The sequence below is a fragment of the Belonocnema kinseyi genome, chromosome 6 (genome assembly GCF_010883055.1).
Source record: "Belonocnema kinseyi isolate 2016_QV_RU_SX_M_011 chromosome 6, B_treatae_v1, whole genome shotgun sequence".
Lineage (NCBI taxonomy): Eukaryota > Metazoa > Arthropoda > Insecta > Hymenoptera > Cynipidae > Belonocnema > Belonocnema kinseyi.
This window is the reverse complement of record NC_046662.1, coordinates 3,444,662-3,465,737: the sequence shown is the minus strand read 5'-3', so window position 1 is coordinate 3,465,737 and position 21,076 is coordinate 3,444,662. Positions and strand designations below refer to the sequence as shown.

At 27.7% G+C, this 21,076-nt stretch overlaps 2 protein-coding genes across 4 annotated transcripts in view; one reads left to right on the top strand and one right to left on the bottom strand.

Annotated features, from left to right (window-relative positions):
* Nucleotides 1-12,097, top strand: part of LOC117174204 (zinc finger protein GLI3-like) — a 15,498-nt gene extending 3,401 nt beyond the window's left edge. For both annotated transcript variants that reach the window (XM_033363068.1, XM_033363069.1), the window contains exons 4-6: nt 1,670-1,831; nt 1,996-2,374; nt 11,796-12,097. In XM_033363068.1, coding sequence (XP_033218959.1) covers nt 1,670-1,831; nt 1,996-2,374; nt 11,796-11,884 — 630 coding nt within the window. In that variant the 3' untranslated portion in view covers nt 11,885-12,097. The remainder of the gene's footprint in view (nt 1-1,669; nt 1,832-1,995; nt 2,375-11,795) is intronic.
* Nucleotides 6,338-21,076, bottom strand: part of LOC117174206 (gamma-interferon-inducible lysosomal thiol reductase-like) — a 15,317-nt gene continuing 578 nt past the window's right edge. Inside the window, exons 2-6 of one of the 2 annotated variants that reach the window (XM_033363070.1) lie at nt 15,937-16,095; nt 15,217-15,414; nt 13,048-13,203; nt 12,154-12,310; nt 6,338-7,987 (exon numbers count right to left, since the gene is read on the bottom strand). In XM_033363070.1, coding sequence (XP_033218961.1) covers nt 12,203-12,310; nt 13,048-13,203; nt 15,217-15,414; nt 15,937-16,095 — 621 coding nt within the window. In that variant the 3' untranslated portion in view covers nt 6,338-7,987; nt 12,154-12,202. The remainder of the gene's footprint in view (nt 7,988-12,153; nt 12,311-13,047; nt 13,204-15,216; nt 15,415-15,936; nt 16,096-21,076) is intronic. The other variant, XM_033363071.1, reaches the window with a different exon arrangement.

Sequence of the window (21,076 nt, the reverse complement as noted above, 5' to 3'; positions counted from 1 at the left end):
CCCTTTTCCAATTCGAAAAAGTCTATCTTTAATCATGTTACGCCTTTTTCAAATAAGCACGTCTTATTTCTAATCAAGTGACGTCTTTTTGAAATCGACAATTGTCCATCTATAATCATGCGACGCCTTTTCGACCTTAAAAAACGCCCACCTCTGATCGTGCCACGCCTTTTCCAACTTGAAAAACGCCCATCAATTCTCATATATTATGTCACGCCTTTTTTAAAAAAAAACAACTATCTTTACTCATCCTGCGCCTGTTCCAACTCAAAAAAGTCTATCTTTAATCATGTTACGCCTTTTTCAAATAAGCACGTCTTATTTCTAATCAAGTGACGTCTTTTTGAAATCGACAATCGTCCATCTATAATCATGTGACGTCTTTTCGACCTTGAAAAACGCCCACCTCTGATCGTGCCACGTCTTTCCTAACTCAAAAAACGCCCATCAATTCTCATATATTATGTCACGCCTTTTTTTTAAAAAAACAACTATCTTTACTCATCCTGCGACTTTTCCAACTCAAAAAAGTCTATCCTTAATCATGTTACGCCTTTTTCAAATAAGCACGTCTTATTTCTAATCAAGTGACGTCTTTTTGAAATCGACAATCGTCCATCTATAATCATGCGACGCCTATTCGACCTTAAAAAACGCCCACCTCTGATCGTGCCACGCCTTTTCCAACTCGAAAAACGCCCATCAATTCTCATATATTATGCCACGCCTTTTTTATTTCAAAAAACAACTATCTTCACTCATCTTGCCCCTTTTCCAATTCGAAAAATGTCCATCTATAATCATGTTACGCCTTTTCCAAATAAAAAAAAGTCTATTTCTAATCATGTGATGTTCTTTTGAAATCGACAATCGTCCATCTATAATTATGCGACGCCTTATCGAACTCAAAAACAGTCACCTCTAATCGCGGCACGCCTTTTTCAACTTGAAAAACAACCATCTTTACTCATCCTGGGCCTTTTCCAACTCGAAAAAACCCATCTTTAATCATGTTATACCTTTTCCAACTAAAACCGTTCATTTCTAATCATGTGGCGTTTTTTTGAAATGGACAATCGTCCATCTATAATTATGCGACGCCTTGTCGAACTCAAATACTGTCCACCTTTAATCGCCCCACGCCTTTTCCAGCTCGAAAAACGCCCATCAATCCTTATATATTAAACCCCTTCTTTTTCAACTTAAATAACATCCATTTTTACTTATTTTTTGCCTTTTCCAACTCAAAAAACGCTTATTTCTAATCATATGACGCTTTTTTGAAGTTTAAAAACGTCCATCTCTAATTATGCGACGTCTTTTCGAACTCAAAAAAGGCTCTTCTCTAATTCTGCGATGCCTTTTCCAACATGGAATACGTCCATCGATAATCATACGATGCTCGTTAAGACTGGAAAAACACCCATCTCGCTTTAACTAATCATGCCAGGCCTTTTCCAACTCAAAAACTGTTTATATCACCTAAAATAAACATGCCACGCATTTCCCAACTCGAAAACGTTCATTAATACTCATATATCATGCCACGCCTTTTTAAACATAAAAAAATGTCCATCTTTACTCATGCTACTCCTTTCCCAACTCGGAAAACGACCATCTCTAACTACAAATTTAATAATAATGTTTTATTTTATTTTTGTATTTGCAGTTTACTGGATGCACAAAGGCATTTTCTCGGTTGGAAAACTTAAAAATTCACCAAAGATCTCACACTGGAGAACGACCCTACGCTTGTCAGCATCGAGGATGTTCCAAAGCCTTCAGTAACAGCAGTGATCGTGCCAAACACCAGAGAACTCATTACGATACGGTAAATATATTCTTAATAAACTTTCTAATTAGTCCTTTGCAATTTAGACAATCCTTTCAAATTCTACTTGAATCTCTACATATTCTACCTTCAGACCATCTAAAAAATGTTAGAAATAATACCAAACACCTTATCTGAAAGAGATCATCATCTTGTTTTTCCAGAAACCCTACGCCTGCCAAGTTCTCGGTTGCGGGAAACGATACACAGACCCTTCAAGTTTGCGGAAACACGTGAAAAACCACACGGAAAACTCCCAACTTTCAAATTCTTCCCCATCAAACAGCAAACCTTCCGCAGGATTATCTTGCAAAGAGACATCAACCAGAGTCTATCCGGAAACAAACGTGGAAGCGAGATTTCACAATCAACAGTTGGACTCGAATATCAATGGGAATTACCGAAATCGAAAAAATTCGGATTTCACTGATGAGGTGGATTTGGAGTTGTCTATGAATTTCGACGACAGCCAACAGGAATTCATTCCCTACGAATCAGTTAAACGGTTTCTAAACGAGGACGCTTACAACGATAATGTTACAGGTAATATTCTTTTACATATATCAGAACATAAAGTTTATCCAATTTTGGACTGCACACATTTTTTTAACCCCCCCCCCCCACACCCTTACAAAGGACAACAAAAATTTCGACTCTTTTGATAAAAGACTTCACAAACCAAAATACTCTAAAAAAAAAAGGGGACACAAAAAAAACAGAAGATGAACTTTACATCGATTTCTGATAAGAGATTCGCTGCAAAAAAAATTAACTTTTTCCCTCTGAAAAATTTCCTGCAACAAATTTTATCATTACTTTATTCTGTGGAATCAAGGAGACTTTTCACAAAGAAAATATTAAAGTTTGAACAAAGTAGACCAATTTTAAATAAACAGCTGAACTTTCTACCCAGAAATACAAATTTTTGACTTTGGATGCTTTTTTCATTAATTTAATACTGTGAGTCCATTGGATTGGACTATTAATTTGCCCACAAATTATTTGACAATGGAGATCCGTTTTCGAAAAGATCTATTTTTTTCCAGCATTTTTTATTTTGTTTGAAATTTTTTCTTACCTCATAAATGATCATGTAAAGTTATGTCAAGTTATTTAATATAGCATTTTTAACACTTGTTTCTAAGAAAAAATGATTTTTCCTTCAACTTTCAATACACCAAACTCTCGCTTTCAGTCACCCCGTTCTCAGCCTTCCTAGAACTGCTGGCTCAAGCAGTTTCTAAGGGGAGTAGGGCGAGAGCGGTTGCGACATTATATATATATATATATATTGCAATTGGAAACGAGTCAGGCGGCCCTCAATGTTTACGTTTCTGTCCTCCCAAAACAGTCCAAGGCCATTTGAAAGCAACCCCCGGCAGTTGACTGAAAGCGAGAGTTTGGTGTCTTTGAATTTGCAACATTTGAAGATTAGAGAAACTTAAAAATTCAATTTTCTGCATATTAAAATGCAAGAAAATTGAATTCTCATCCGTTTAAAACTGAAGAAAACAGAACATTGATTTTTTAGTACTGAAAATTCCATTTTATGTTTTCTTTGATTTTCAAAAGTTTAATTGTAAAAAATCAAACATTCAATTTTCTTCAACAAACCAACATTATTTGTTAATAATGACTCGTTTTCGAAAAAGTCGACGTTTTAAAGGAAAAAATATTTATGGATTGAAATGTTTTTTGATTAAATCCTTGATTTCCAACACTTAAAAATTGAAGAAAAATTCATTTTCGTCAGTTGACTTTTCAACTACTGAAAAATTGAATTTTTAACCTTTGAAAATTGATAACTTACTTTTTGACAGTTAATATTCAACTACTGAACTTTGAGGAAAATTCAATTTTCAGCAGTTAAAAATTACATTTTCTTCATTTTTCACGAGTTATATATTTAATAGTCGAAATATTTTATTTCCCATTTTTAACTGCTAAACATTCGATTGTCAATTTTCATAAATTATCATGCCAAATTATATAAACATAACATTGTGAAAACTCGATTTTAATACGAAATTCACTTTTTTTTATATTCAATTTTTTCAATTTTCAACCGTTTAAAATTCAAGAAAAAAAAACAAATTTTGAATAAAAAACAAGTGTTAAAAATATTATGTTCAAGTAATTCTAGATGAGAATTTAACAAATACACATTTTTAACCATTACAAAAAAAAAGTTTTGGCAAATTAATAGTCATCCAATGGACTCTCAGTAAGAAATTTATGATATTAAAAAAAAATTTCAGCTCGAATAATTTGCTTGTAAAAATTATATATTTTCATCTGCAAATGAAATACTTAAAATTACAGTTACAAACATATTTTACCAGAAAAACAAAGATTGTACAAAATATTTCAATTTTCAAAAAAAAAATTTTTTACCGAAGTAGTTAAACTTTCAGTCAAGTAGTTGAATTTTCCACCAAAAAGATGAATTTTGAACCAGAATTATCTATAAACTAGTTCACTTCTTAACAAAATAGTTGAATCACAAACAAAACAGATTGTTTGTTAATCAAACAGTTCCTATTTTAAGCCAAAAATATGAAATTTTTACGAAAAAAACATAAATTTTCAACCAAAGAAAGATTTCTCAGCCATGAAAGAAAATTTAAATGAAATGTTTAAACCAAAAAGACAAATTTTCTACAAAAGAGTTAAATTTTTTCCCAGAAAGTCCAAGAACATTAATTTTCAATCCAAAATGAAAATTTTTTAAATAAATATACGAATTTTCTACAAAAATGGAATAGTTTTTTTTTAGTTAAAGTAATTTTTGACATACAGGAAACGAATTTTCAATAAAAGAGTTAAATTTCTAATTAGAGATGAATTTTAAACTGAAATGATCAATTCCAAAAAAAAAAATTAATTTTCAAACCGATAATACCAATTTTCCGCAAAACAGTTTAATTTTCACCCCCTCTCCCCAAATAATTTTCAGAAAAATAATTGAATTTTCGACAAAAAAGGATGATTTAACAATTTCTTATTTTTTAAAATTTTCAACAAATTAACTTAATATTTTATTAGACAATAAAATATTTTAACCAAAAATATAATAGTAGACTTTTCTGCCAAAAATATTTAATCTTCGAAAAACAATAGTTTGATTTTCCTATTTTAGTTTTTATCAGGTCAGGTATAGAAAGCAGACAGTTTTGCTTAGAAAATAAAGTATAAAAATAATAAAATTTAAAAATATTTTGAAAGATTTAAAATAAATGCTTCTGTCTTATCAGACATTTCATTCTGAAGATAACTCTAATTGGTTCTTGCAGAATTACTTGTTACCTAAGTATTTGTTACACAACATTTTATTGCGCATTTTTTTTAAATCAAGTAGAGTTTTTTTAAACTCAACTGATTGGAAAAAAAGAAATATTTGGATTCAAAGACAGCTAAAAAGATGTTTATCCCTAATTTTTACTAATTTAGGCAAAAAAATGTAAGTGTCTCTCGAATTAGTTTCTATCAATAAAATGTTTATTGAATTTAAATAATCGCTGTCTATGCATTAAAGAGAAAAATTAATAAATACTTTTCTTAAATTCTGTCAAAACTCTTGTGATGTCATCATGGTTCATTTTTATACAGAAGGAACAATATTTAAGGGTACTATTTGTGAGAAAAAGAATGAAGCATTTTGTGGACCATCCTAATATTTATTTTAAATTTTCAAATTGGTTCTGCACCTAATTTTAAGTTCAGGAAAATATAAGTTGAATAACTTTCTATCTAAAATTAAAAGTTCAACATACCCTAATTTTCCCGAACTAAAATTATTATCAATGTGGACACAGAAAAAACTAGGTTTTTAAATTTGTTATTGGCTCATTTTCTTACAAACTCATTTTAATCTTCAGCAATATTCGCTGTTGAATGACGGTTTGAAAATTTCAAAAAAGTCAAATAGAGTACAAAAATGTATTATATTTTATAGTGACCTCCTGGATATCAATTGATTTCAAAATAAAAAATTTCCTGCTCATTATGATAAAAATGCGTGTTAATTTTTTTAGGGAACCTCACAAATCTAGAGGTTGAGAGCTTCAAAAATTTTTTTTTTATTTACTTATGAATGGTATGCTAGTGCAAGAATGTATTATATTTTATTAAAATCCCCTAAATGTCAGTCGATTTCAAAATTATTATTAGTGTAGACAGAGAAAAACTAGGTTTTCAATTTTACATCAGTTCATTTTCTTACAAGCAATCTTCGCTGTTGATAATTGCAATACAAAAAAAAACAATCGATGTTTCTATTTTCTTACGAAATTTTTTTGTCTTTGGTGATGAGCAATTAAGTTTACATTTGATAATTTCACTTCCGTTCACACAATCGTGCTTTGGACATGGCACGAATAAAAATGTATTATATTGTATCAGAATCCCCTAAATATCGATAGATTTCAAAATTAATAAATGAGTATTCAATATATTCTAATTTTCCCAAATTAAAATTATTATTAGTGTGGCTACAGGAAAAATAGGTTTTCAATTTTATATAGGTTTTTAATTTGATATCATTTCATTTTTTTACACACTCATTATGGACTTCAGTAATTTTCGCTGTTCATCAATCCAAAAAAACATAATCGTGCCTTGAACATAAAAGAATTAATGAAGAAAAATTTATTATATTTATTATAATCTCCTAAATATCAATCTATTTCAAACCTAAAAAACGCTCATGCATTTTTTTTTCGAAGCCCCCTAAATCCTGGGGAATGGCAGCAACCGCTGAATTTAAAAATGAAAAAATGCATGTTCATTTTTTTAGCGGACCTCACAAATCTGGAGGGGCAAAAGCTTGAAAATTCATATAGAAATATCATATGAATGGTATGATAGTGCGAAAATAAATTATATTTTATTAGAACCCTATCAATTAATTATCAATCTATTTCAAAATTGAAGAATGCGTGTTCCATGTGTCCTAATTTTCCGAAACTAAAATTATTATTAGTATGGAAACAGAAAAAACTAAGTGTTCAATTTTTTATCGGCTCATTTGATTTTAAACACATTTTTAACCTCAGCAATCTGCGCTTTTTATCAGTGCCAAAATGAAAAAAAAAACAATGGATGTTTCTATTTATAGTTGCACTCGCGTTCACATAATTGTGTCTTGGACATGACACAATAAAGAAAAATTCATATTTTATTACAATTTCCTAAATATCAGTTGATTTCAAAAATTAAAAAGGCATGCTTTTTTAGGAATCCCACGAATCTGGAGAGTGAGAGCTTCCAAATTAAAAAAAAATTAATGAATAGGAGACTAGCACAAACATTTATTAGAATTCCCTAAATATCAATCGATTTTAAAATTGAAAAATGCGTATTCAATACGTCCTAATTTTCCCAAACTCAAATTATTATCAGTGCGGATACAAAAAAAGTAGGGTTTCAAATTTGTATCAGCACATTTTCTTGCAAACTCATTTTGAACTTCAGCAATCTTCAATGTTGATCATTGTCAAACTAAACCAAAAAAAAGTGTTGTTTCTATGTTTTTAACCTAATTTTTGTTTTCTGGTGATCAGCAATTAAGTTTACACTTGATATTTGCACTCGCGTTGACACAATCGTGCCTTGAAAATTACGTAATTAATGAAGAATGCGAAAGCTGGATTCTGGAATGATTTGAACTTTGTAGATGCAATAAGTCCGAAGAGGTTTCGTAAAATCTGGCCCCGCAAGTGCAATGTGTATACATGAAATATCCATTTCTCATCTAAATTTAAAATTGTAACTGTAAAAGAAAGACATCTTGTCTCTGTCACACGCTTTTGGTCCTCCATTATGAATCTCAGAGGAGGTTGGCTGCTTTATTCTTCTATCTTCTACCATCTACCCCACACCGAGTCTTAAAATAATATTCTGGCTTTTTTTCGCTTGCTCGTGCCATGCACGCACGTCGCAAGTGACACGTGCATCGCACGTACCCGATCCATTTTTACACACTTTACACCACCGACAATCAATTAAAAAAAAGAAAAAGTCTTGGAAAGTTTTCGTTTATTTATGGTAACTTGAAATTATTTCGGCGCTCTCTCTTTCAACCCCGTCCCCGTTTCTCTTCTGTCGAGCCTCCACTTGTCCACAATCCAGATGTTTTCAACATTCCGCAATCATCTTCTGTAACAACCTTTTCATTATTTATTGCAAATTATAATTGAGCTGTTCTCTAGAGAAATCACCTAAACCGACTTAGATTTTCGCAGGAAATTGCCCAAGCAACTTTTCAAAATGTGTTTTTACAAATAGATACATACATGTTGTAGCTTGTGCAAACATTTTAAAAACCGCACCATATCATTTTTGGTTTGCAAAAGGACTTTTCAAAAAGTTTTTTTGGCAATTTTTTGCCAAAACCTAAATCGACTTAGATAATTTTTCTAGAAAACGTGTCAATTTAGGCTTAGAATTGTTTTCTTTACTACATACTAGGGTGACCATTTGCAAACTACAGTTTTGTCAAAAATGTACATCTTCTAAAAGTCGAAACCCGAATTTTATAATTTTAAGAAAACAACTATCCCCTGGTATAAGAGGACCAATTGTTGACATCTTTATGTAATTTATTAGATAAATTACAGTGCAATAAATAATTTCCATACTTTTTCAACTTATTTATTGCAAATCACTGTTGAGAGTTTTGATTTTTTATTACTTTATTCAAAATTTATAAAAAATAAATAAAGATTTTCATTTTTTATTTTTTATTTTCAACGTCACACCTTTCAGATTGAAGAGGTTCACACAAAAATGAACACTTTTTCATTTACAAATCAATTGATATTTATGAGTTGCTCAAAGACCGTCAAGTTTTAAATGTATTTTCTAAAAATATAGTTCAAAATAAATCACAGTTTAAAGAAGGATTCTTGTTGATGTATATTGATTATTATTTCAGCATAAATAGAGTCGAAGAAATATGTTAAAGAATGTAAAAAAAACTCGTTTTTCTAGGTTAATTATGAAAAAAGATAATAATAAATTGTTTAAACAAATGTGGCTTCTTATGCTTGTGGATTATTTTTTCCGTATTGCTAAAGAGCATAAGAAAAGTTGAAGAGTGTTAAAATTTATGTTCTTTGAAAAACCTTATAAATATCAATTGAATTCAAAATAAAGAAAACACGTTTATTTATTTATTTTTTTAACCTTACGAATTCGGAGCTGAGAGCTTGAAAATTCATTCACAAAAACAATTTTGCTATGAATAGTAGGGTTGTGCAAAAATGTATACTATTTTATCATAATTCCCTAAATATTAATCGATTTCAAAATTAAAAAATACAGCTTTTTTTTTTAAACCTGACAAATTTTTGAGAATGGCGGCTTGAAAATTAAATAGAAAATTTCGAATCAATAGTACACTAGTACAAACATGTACTATATTTTATAACAACCATCTAAATATCAAATTATTTCAAAATTTTTAAAAGCATGTTTTTTTAGCAACATAAAATATGTAGGGAATGACGGATACAAATTTAAAGAAAAGCCCAATGAATAGCATAAAACTGTTTTATATTTTATAACAAAGCTCTAAATGTCAATTAATTTTAAAATGAACAAATTAATGTTTTTTTCTCACTAATTCTGGAGATTGACAGCTTGAAAATTTTTAAAAATGTCAACTGAATAGTAGTCTAGTAAAAAATGTATTATTATATTTTATAAACAACAAATTATTTCTAAATTTTAAAAAGCATGTATTTTCAGCAACTTAAAAAATCTGGGGAATGATGGCTTATAATTTTAAAAAATGTCAAATGAAAATTTGAAGAAAACAAAATTTGGAATGAAAACTAGGCTAGTAGATGAATGTTCTACATTTTATTACAATCCTCTAAATATCAATACATTTAAAAATTGAAAAATGAATCTTCATTGTTTTGTTTATATAAAATTGAAATTTAAAGGTTTTTAATTTAAAAATTTTTGTGTTCAAGTGCTCGATAATTTACGTGTATAAAATTGAAGGTACTAACATTTTTCAATATGAAAAAATATAAATTCACGTTATCTTTTTCAATGCTCTATATTAAAAAATCAATCAATGAACTTTAAGATTCTCAAAATTATATAATTTTAAGGAATTTTAAGCTAGAAATATCAAATATTAAAAAATTGAAAATTTTTTAACTGAACACTTCTTGAATTAGAAACTAAATTATTTTCTTTTTAAATAGTTTAAACATTCTTGGGAAACTTCAAAATTTTATTTTAAAATCTTGAGCAATTATTTTGGAAATTTTTTCAGAACTTCTAAATATCTGTCAAAATTAACTGATTTTTTTTCTACAATTTTCAGAAAATCCTGCAAATTTTAGAACATTTCTTCACAATTTGGATGTATAAATAACAGTTGAACATTTATTATTTGTAGGCATAATTTTAGTAATTTTAAGAGAAATGTAGAAGTTTTGAAAAGATTGAAACTTAATGTAAAACTTGAAATTATAGCCTAATATAAATCAAAATGTATATTTTCGCTGATTTAAAAAAAAAAAATTAGATTTTTTTCAAGAATTGTGAAAGGCTTCAAAGGAATAAAAATATTTTCTTAAGATTCCTAGAAAAGTTAAAAATAACTTTTCATTTTGAAAAATTATTTTAAGAGAATACTTAAAAAGTTTTTCAAAGATTTAAAAAAATATTCTAGAAGATTTTAAGAAAACTTTCTAAAATTTACTTCATAATTTTCAATCTTTTTAAAACTCCTAAATATATCTTAAAATTATTCAATTTTTTTCTACAAATTTTCATTTGTAAATTATACGTCAAAATAAAAATTTTTCATTTACAAATGAAGCATTTTTCAAATACAACAATTAAAATTGTAACGTTCAAAGTTTAAAGGCTCTTCGAAATTTATCGATTCCAGGTTTTCTATTAAATATTTGGTTTCAATTTACTTGTCTTAAATAAAAATTCAAATATTGCTAAATATTTAATAATTATTCTTTTTTTAAATTAAAAGTGTCAAGTTGAATGGGTTAAAAATGGAATATTTTAGACTGAAACAATATTTTTAATTTAATAAAATCCTTTAATTAGGAATGCATTATGATGAAGTTATTTTTAAGTAGAAAATAGTTTATAAACTTTCATTTACACATTCACATTTGTTTAATGACTAAGGCTTTCAAATTGAAACCGTTTAAGTTTTAACGTTAAAATAAGAAAATTCTTAAATTTTTAACTGGTTTAAAATCGTTTTGTTCACTTCTTATTACTTCAAGTACATACAGACAAATTTAAAAAAATTTATTTATTAAATGAAAATGTTTTTTATCCAAAATTTTCAACATCAAAGGCTTTTATTTTTTATTTGTTCAAGTCTTTAAGAAAGCATTTAAAATTCTTTAAATTGAAAATGTAAGCTTAGGAATAAGAATTTTAAACTGAAGATGTTTAAAGTAAAAAAATTTGGAATTACGCATCGTAAGATAAATAATAGCATAATTGAAAAACATAACAATTCCACTAATTATTTATAAAATGTTGAAATCTAACGTGAACAGGTTTTTCTTCTACAAATTTGTAAAAATCTCGGTCAAAAAAAAATCCTGCGGAATGACGGCTTACATTTTTTTTAAATGTCTGATGAATAGTGAACTAGTGCACAAATGTATTATACTTAATTGGAATCCTATAAATATCAATTGATTTCAAAATTGAAAAATTCGTGTTTATTTTTTAGAAAATTTCACAAATTCGGGGGTTTCGAAACTTAAAAATTGAATGAATAGTAGGCTAATCCAAAAATGTTATTTGATAACAAACCCCTAAATCAGAAATTCCTCAGAAATTCTGGGGAATGAAAGCTTGAAAATTATTAAAAAAATGTGGGATAAATATTAGTCTAGTGAAAAAATGTATTAGATTTTACTTTATTTATGAAAATTTAATAATTGAAAATTTTGTTTTTCAGATTACGATGACCTTCAGGGGCTCGGGTCAGACATGGAACAACACTTTTTGGCATTGACAAATTTCGAAGAATCGATATTCATCGGGTAGTTTGTATTTTGAATTGTCCAAAAATTTAAATTCGAAGCTCTTTCAGCGTGATCTCTTTTTATACGAAGACATTTTTATTTTGTTAGTGATATTGTTATTAATATTGATATTAAATATTGAGGTACATAAGTCAAAAATGACTATATTTTTGTACATAGAGATGTAATAATTGAATATAAATTTATAAAATTATAATTATAAATACAAATACGAATATGAATTTATGAATAAAAATTAAAGATTTATGAAGAATTATTGACTCAGTTCACCTTATTCAGTCCTCCGGTGCGACCTCGCATCTCCTTTTTTTTTAATTGGTTAGTAGGCGACCTCGCAAATAGCGGGTCTCTCACTGATTGGGATAAGTGTGCAAATCAATTTACGAAAATTAGTCAACGACGCAGACTGATTCTCCTTGGAATATACCTAAAAAAATGGAGAAGAGTCTTTTTTAATGAGGACACCGACCTTTGGAAACACCTTATGTAGATTTAAATTTCGAAACTTTTTGAAATTTTCGAAGCCTAATTTGAATTTCGTTCGAGTTTGTTGCCTCCTTTTAAATTTATAGCTCTTAACTTCTGATGAAAAGTTTCAAGGATTGTGATTTTAGATATTTCTAAATTTCCTTCTTTTTATACCAAAAGTCTCAAATTAGATTTTGTAAAATTAAATGATTACAATTTTGAGTTTCTCAAATAAAGTGTCACCAAATTAGGAAGTTGGAAACAAATGATTAAATCAAAGAGCTTTAATTTATAATTTTAAATATGTTCATCAGAGACTTAAAACAAGCACTTTGAGAAAAATAAACTTGCATAAGAGACACTCACTTTAAGTGAAAGGAAAATCTCTAAGGTGCCACTTAAAGAATCTGCTTACAGATTTACTTAACAAATCACAAATACTTTCTCGTCTTAATTTTCAAAACTTGGAATTAAATTTTCTATGAGTGGTTTTTTAAAAAGTCGCTTGAAAAATTTACAAATAAATGGCGGATGAATAATAGGTAGAAAAATGTATTATATTTCATTAAAATTCTCTAAATATCAATCGATTTCAAAGATTAAACATTTTTCAATGAGGAGCAATTTTTTCTAGTTTTTCCTTCACTTTCAAGAGTGGAATATTTTTTTAGTCATAGGAAGGAATTATTTACTCACCCCATCAATAACAATGGTTGGGACATATGACAGTTTTGGCTCGAGAGCTTTGGTTTTATCACCATGAGATGCCAATAATTCATTTCCAAGAGGGTGTCTTTCACAGGCAACAATACGATTTTTTGATTCCTCTGTGAGGCCAATTTGCTGGGCACACTGTATAAATGTTGGAAAAAAGTTCGTGAAAAAAGGATAAAAATTACTAGCAAAAAAAAAACAATATAGAATAAAAAGAGACTTGTTTTGTAATTTAAAGAAAGATTCATTTTCTTCCAGAAGAGATCAATTTTCTACTCAAAAAGACGAAATCTAAACAAGAAAAATTAATTTTGACTTGAATTTTCAAGAAAAATATACGAATTTTCGACTATAAAGATGAGTATCAAAATAATTAAATTGTTATTTATTTTATTTATATTCAAGTTTGGAGATAAAAAATTAGTTTTCACCCAAAAATGACAAAACTTCAACAAATAGAATTTTTGCATTTTTACATTTTTAGGTAAAAAAAAATTAGTTTTCCACAAAAAATCGAATTTTCTAACAAAGAGATGAATGTTCAACCAAAATGATGAATCTTCAACTTTTCAAGAATTTCGAATGGTTCCAAGAGAAATCTTTCTGGTAAATTTTCAAAAGATTTTTTTAAAAAAACTTTTCTTTCAAGAAAATTTTAAAAACTTTTAAAAGATAAAGAAGAGCTAGAAAAAAATCTGGAATATTTAAAGTCAATTTTCTTAAGTTTAGAAGATTTTTCAAACGTTTTAGGAAACTTTCAAATAAATTTAAAAAATTTGAAACAAAATATAGTTTTATAAATATTTTCATCGAAAAAATTAGAATGTTTTTAAGAATTTTTAGATCATTCATAATAATACATTTTTTTGTAAAATTCCTGGCAAAATTACAAATGTTTTCTTTTAAATTTTCAAAAATTTTAGAGAAAATTCAAATAATTTAAAACATATTTAGAATTATTGAAAACAGTTAAAATATAATTTAAAATTGTATGATTTCAAGCAATTTTAAAACAAATTTAATTTCAAAAAGATTTCGATCAAACAAAATTGGAGGCTTATTGAGAAATTTAAAAGGATTCAATTTCTGGCAAAATTTCAAAATAATTTTTTTTCTTTTGAAAAGTTAATTTTTTCAGAAAATTTTATAATAATATATTCTAAAAGATTTCAAAAAATGTATAAAAAATTCAAAAAACGAAAATGTGGAAGATTTTAGAGCAATTTTTTAAACTTTAAAATATTTTTCAAACATTTTTGAAAAAAAACTAAAATTATTTTTAAAGATATTTAGAATTTTCAAATTCCCATAATAAAAATTTAAAAAGATTCAAAACAAAAAGTTTGGAAGCTTTTGATGGATTTCGAAAGGTTTTAAGATTATCACTTCCTTCTTAATATTCATAGGAAAATTTCTAATGATCTGCTCGGTTAAAAATTCAACTATTGTTTTGAAAGTTAACTTTTTTGATGATACTTCATATTTTCGGGTTAAAAATGTAAGTATTTTTTAGAAAATTCTTCTCTTTTGATAACATTTTTTATCTTTTTTGGTTCACAATGCAACTAGTTGAAAATTAATCTATTTTGGTTGTGAATTTTACTATTTTGTTGCAAATTTTTCCTCGTTTAATTAGTTCAACTGTTTTTCATTTTTTTTTTTTTTTAATAAAATCTTTTTTAGTTGAAATATTTATTCAAATTTAAATATTTGGTTGAAATTTTCATTTTACACATCTGACATCTTCAAAAATCGTTTTGATTTTTCTAAAGAAATCATCTAAAAGTTATATTTATATAACCCTAAAAACAAATAAGCAAATAAACTTAAAAAAGAAATAGTTATTTGAAATTCAACTTCGGACTTAATCGTTACAATTGCTTTTATACTATTTAATTATCTACAAGTAAAAAAAAATGGTGTGCCCGAAGTTAAGTGAATCTACGGCAGGTGCGAATGAAGAGAATCCAGTCATTTCTTAAATTCCAGGTTTTTCAGAACTTTTTTCAAATTTAATGACTTTTAAAGGTACCCAGCTCTTGTAGCAAACCTGCATACTCTTATTCTCATCGAAAGAATATCAATAAATTTAAAAACAATATTATTAATAATAAATTTGATATTTGTAGTTTGCTCTTTGTGATTACATACTAGAGTGACAGCGGATGCAGGATTATTTGCAGTCATAACGCATCCTACAAGATCAACCAATCGTTGCTGTTGTTCCTCAGGTTTTACTGAAGTTGCGATTTCATGAATGCCGCAAGCCTGAGCCCTATTTCCTCTGCATTCGGCTGGTCCATGTTGACAAACAAATTCCCAGGGACCAGTTGTATCGGCTTTCGAGTGCTGATCATTTCATTTTTCCAATCAGATTTTCAAATTTCAGTTACATTCATTAAAATTCAACGTCCAACATTCAATTGTTTTTTTTTCAATTTTCAATAGTTTCTTAGTTTAATTAAAATATATAGAGAAGAAAAATCAAACCTTCTTAGATGCAAACCGGTATTCAGTAGTAAAAAATCTTAAGAATAAATTATTTAATTTGCAAGAACAAAACGAAGCAACGAATCGATGAAACGAAACCTGATTCACATTATCATGTTTGCTTTATCGATTCTCGTTAACGAGGCTAAGCCAATAACCGCTCGCATAAATTTAAGTTTCGAATTTAATTTATTCTTTGAACAAACGATTGAAACTTTAGTCTCCTCGTGTGAAAATATTGTTCAAACGTGACTGTGCAACTAGTTTGTGTTATTTTTCAATGCAACCATTTCTTTAAATAGATTATTAATCTTCATGCATTATTATCAGAATCTAGAACTAAAATATTTGGATAATAAGTGTTAGATTTAAAAAACGAACCGAGGCTTTTCCATAAGGAATGTAGGAGATCGAGAGATGATTTTTAAGATCTGGATAGGCCGGGACGAGTTGTGTCCGTACAAAATTCATACTGTCTGGACATAATGACTCGTAATAAAGGTCTACATTGATGATGGTTTTCGATTCGTCAGCAGCCACCTAAAAGCAAAAAAAGCACAAATTTAATTATTTAACTTCAAAAGCAGTCTAGAGGTTAAGAATCTAAAACTGCATTTTTTCACTACTAGATTAGGTATATTGTGTTTGAAATTACTGATTTTGAAAAATAAAAAACAATATCAGAGAAGAATAATAGGCTTTCGAATGACAGGTAATTGAGAAAAAGGAAAGAGTTAATCAGAACCAACCTCTCACACTTTTTTTATTCCTCAACATGTTTATGCTACTAGGGAGCAACATGCTTCGAAGACAATTTAGACCTCATTAAGGATTATTTGTAGGAAACTACCGGTATGAATAATATAAACTTATGCTAATTAAAATTAACAGAATATCTGAAAATAAAAACCATAGTCATTTATACAAAAGGTTATTTGGTTTGATTCTCTAATTCATTGGTGAGAATTGATTTGCATATACAAATTATTTATAATAGCAAGAAACATAAATTAATTTATCTAATCAATAACCATACCCCAAACTTTGTTATAACCACAGAACCTTTTTTAAATGAATAGCTTTGTTATCTTCTCTCTTTATAAATAACACCTCTGTGAATTCTCTTTTTTTATTTCTCTTATGATAAAGGATCTAATATCAACTAAATTAAAATCATGACTTGTTATTTTATGTTTTGAAAGGACTGATATCTAGGAATTCGGTAAAAGTTATCCTGATGTTCATCTCTCCTTAGTCTAAGTCACCTACGTGTCTGGCCTAGAAAAACTTCGTCTCACTTGATGCATTTAATTAGTTGTTGTTAATTGATGTTGACCAGGCAAGAATTTAATTTGATTTTATATTTTGTTGGTATACTGGCTCACTATTTCCAATGGTATACTCCATTCTCTTGACCATGGACAATTTCCAATTTTTTGAAAGAACCCATCTGCATGGTTTATTTCATTGTTGAATCTTCTTCTAAGCATGTTGTATGATTAGCTCATGTTAATTGATGTTGACCAGGTAATAACTTAGAAGTTTAATTTTATAGGTACATTCGTTCATTCTTTATACTCTTAGACTGTTAATATTTTCTCTATTTCCAATCCTTTAAAAGAACCCATTTGTATAGTTTGTTTGTTCCATTATTGTATCTTCTTTCAACCGTGTTGTATGATTAGCTGATGATAATTGATGTTGACCAGGTAAGAATTTAATTAGAAGATGTTCGATTTTGTAGGAATATTGGTTCATACTCCATTCTCTTAGACTGCTAAAAATTTCTCTATGTTGAATCCTTTGAAAGAATCCATCTGTATAGCGTGTTTGTTCCATTTTGATATCTTCCTCCAACTATGTATGATAAGCTGATGTTAATTGAACAGGCAAGAATTTAATTAAAAGATGTTGGTTTTGGAATAATGGTTCTTACTCTATTCTCTTAACAATTTTTAAAATTTTCAATTCATTCAAAGAACACATCTTTATAGTTTGTTCGTACCATTTTTGTATCTTCTTCCAACCGTGTTGTATAATTATCTGATGACAATTGGTGTTCGTCGAGTAAGAATTTAATTAGAAGATGTTTATTGTGTTGGTACACTGGTTCATGCTCCATTCTCATAGCCTATTGTGAATTTCTCTATTTCCAATCCTTTGAAAGAACCCATTTGTTAAGTTTGGTTGTTCCATTGTTGTATTTTCTTCGAACCGTCTTGTGTGATTAGCTAATGTTATTTGATTTTGATGAAGTAAGAATTTAATCAGAAGACGTTGGATTTTGCAGGTGTATTGGTCCATACCCCTTTCTCTTAGACTATTGACAATTTCTCTATTTCCAATCCTTTGAAAGAACCGATCTGTATAGTTTATTTCATTGCTGTATCCTCTTCCAACCATATTGTATAATTAGATGATGTTCATTGATGTTGATCAGATAAGAATTTAATTAGAAGATGCTCGATTTTTATGCATTTAAATTTGTAAATAACACATACTTTGTCTAGCTTTTCATACATATCCTTTAACAATTTAACAATCATATCACTCTTGAACAAAACTCTGTACATACTTAATTTTTCCAACATTGATTTCTACATCTTCGACATTTTTCTAAAATAAAGGCGCAATCGTATTAAATATATTATAATCTTCAACATTAATTTTGTTCTGATTATCATTGTTGCTTTTAATATTATTTATTCTATGATGCAGATGTTTTCCAACAGAATTAAATGGGCAATGGTCGAGGAAAAGAACTTGCTTGGACAATTCAATAATTTTTTCATGCAAAACTTGATGTGGGAATGTAAGAGCTCTATTTATCAATTTTTGTATGACTCGTATTGCATTTCGAATAAAATATTTAAAGACAAAACTAAGTGCTATTTTAAACAAATTGTTGTTCTGTGCCAATCTGTGATATCCTTCATCAGCTTTGATTAAATTCATATCTAGAAAATTTAATCTCCTTTCAGTTTCGAAAGTGAATTGTAATCTTGGGTACGTCATTATTATATTTAAAATATACCGAATGAAATACATATTTGATAGCGTCAAGAAATCGTTTTTAGGACTTTTGGTATAAAATTTATTCAAATCCCATAATTTTTTTATGTCGATTTCAACTCTTTCATGAGGAATGTTCGGAAACATGACTATTATGTTAAAGAAAACCAAAATGATATCAGATGATATTTTAAAATTCTCAATGAACTTTCAACAAGAAATACCATTTTTAATTGATGTTTTTGACATTTGTATGAGGTCTTTAGTGATTTTACTGAATAATTTTTCTAATTTTCTAGTTGGCGATTGCCGAAATTACTGATCGTATTATTTGTGTTCGAATAATCGTGAAAGTTTGTTATACTTCGAATAAGTGGTGACAAAATAGGTTAATTCAAACCAATATTGTAATGATAAAGAACATTTTTTAAAGCGTTTCACAGTTTCAATGAAATTTGAATTAATTTAAATTGGATAAAAAGCAAGTAAATTGACTTCAAGATTACTTGGGTGTTTACCTTGATTGACCTCCAAAATCTGAAAAAATGTTCTGTAATATTCTTAAATTTATCATAATTGACCTCGAAAATTTAAAAGATTCTTTTATATCTTTTTCAATCTATATAATTGACTTCAAAAATTCGAAAGAATCTTCTATAAAGTTCTTAAATTTAGAGTAAGTGTCCTCAAAAATTTGAAAGAATCTTCGGTATTTTTTTTTTAAATTTACCCTAATTGAGCTGCAAAATTTCAGAGAATTTTCTGTAATAATTTGTAATTTTTCGTAAATGATCTCCAAAATCTTAAAAAATCTTCTATAATATTTTTAAATTTATTACAATCGATCTATAAAATCTAAAAAAACTTTTGTATGTTTTTTAATCTACCGTAATTTTGAAAATTTAAAACAAAAATCAATCCGCAAACCATCTTCAGACTCTAAAAGAATCTTCTGCAATTTTCCTCTATCTACCGTCGTTTATTCTAAAATTTAAGAGAATCTTCTGTGATATTTTTTAACTTATCTTAATTTTCTTAAATTCACCGTAATTGACCTCCAAAATTTGAAAGAATCTTCTGTAATTTTGTTTAATATATCGCGAATGATCTTCAAAATTTGAAAGAATCTTCTATAACGTCCTTCAATTAAGCGTGATTGCCCTAAAAAAATTGAAATATTCTTCTATAAAGTTCGTAAATCTACCGTAATTGACCTCCAAAATGTTAAAGAATCTTTTATATAATTTTTTAATTTATCGCAATTGATTTTAAAGGTCTTAAAAATCTTCTGTTATATTAAATTTATCGTGATTGACCTAAAAAATTTGAAAGAATCTTATGTATTTTTCGTAAATGAATCTTAACCGACTTCAAAGATTACAAAAATCTTCTTTCAGTTTCTCGGATTTATTGCAATTGACCTACACAATGTAACAACAATCTTTTTTGATTTTCTTCAATCTACCTTAATTGAACTACAAATAATATGTTGTGAATGATCTCCAAAATCTGAAAAAATCTTCTATAATTTTGTTAAATTTATCGTGATTAATCTACAAAAATTTGAGAGGATTTCCTGTAATTTTCGTAAATCTACAGCATTTCACTTCCAAAATTAGAAAAAATTTTATATAGTTTTCTTAAATTTATCGAAATTAATTTCCAAAACCTGAACAAAAAATATTCTGTGATTTTCTTAAAACTATCTAAATTGACCTGCAAAATCTAAAAAAAATCTTGTGATTTTTCTAAATCTACCCTAATTGACCTACAAAATTTGAACAAATCTTGTATAATTTTGATTAATCGATCGAAAATGATCTTCAAAATATGAAATAATCTTCTATAATGTTCTTTTTATCTACCGTAATTGACATGAAATATTTGAAAAAAATCTTCATCTATCGAAAACAATATGTCAAATCTGAAGGAATCTTCTATAATGTTCTTAAATTTCTCGTGATTGACCTGGTTAATATTAAAAAATCTTTTATAACTTACGTAAATATACGGTAATTGACCCCCAAAATTTGAAAGAACCTTCTGTAATTTTGTTTAATCTATTGTAACTTATTCGAAAGATTTGAAAAAATCAACTATCATTTTTTAATTTTATTGTAATGGACCTCCAAAACCTAAAAAGAGTATGATTTTCTTAAATCTAACTGAATTTACCCCTAACAACTAAAAAAAATCTTGTGATTTTTCTAAATCTACCCTAATTGACCTACAAAATTTGAACAAATCTTGTATAATTTTGATTAATCTATCGAAAATGATCTTCAAAATATGAAAGAATCTTCGATAATGTTCTTGAATTTATAGTGATTGACTTCAAAGATTTGAAACAACCTTCTACAATTTTCGTACAACTACTATAATTAAGTTCAAAAATTTAAAAGAATCGTTTGTATTATTTTTTAATCTACCTTAATTGACAAACAAGAAAAATTGAAAAAAAATCCTAAGTAATTTTGTTCAATCTATCGTAAATCCTCTCTAAAATCTG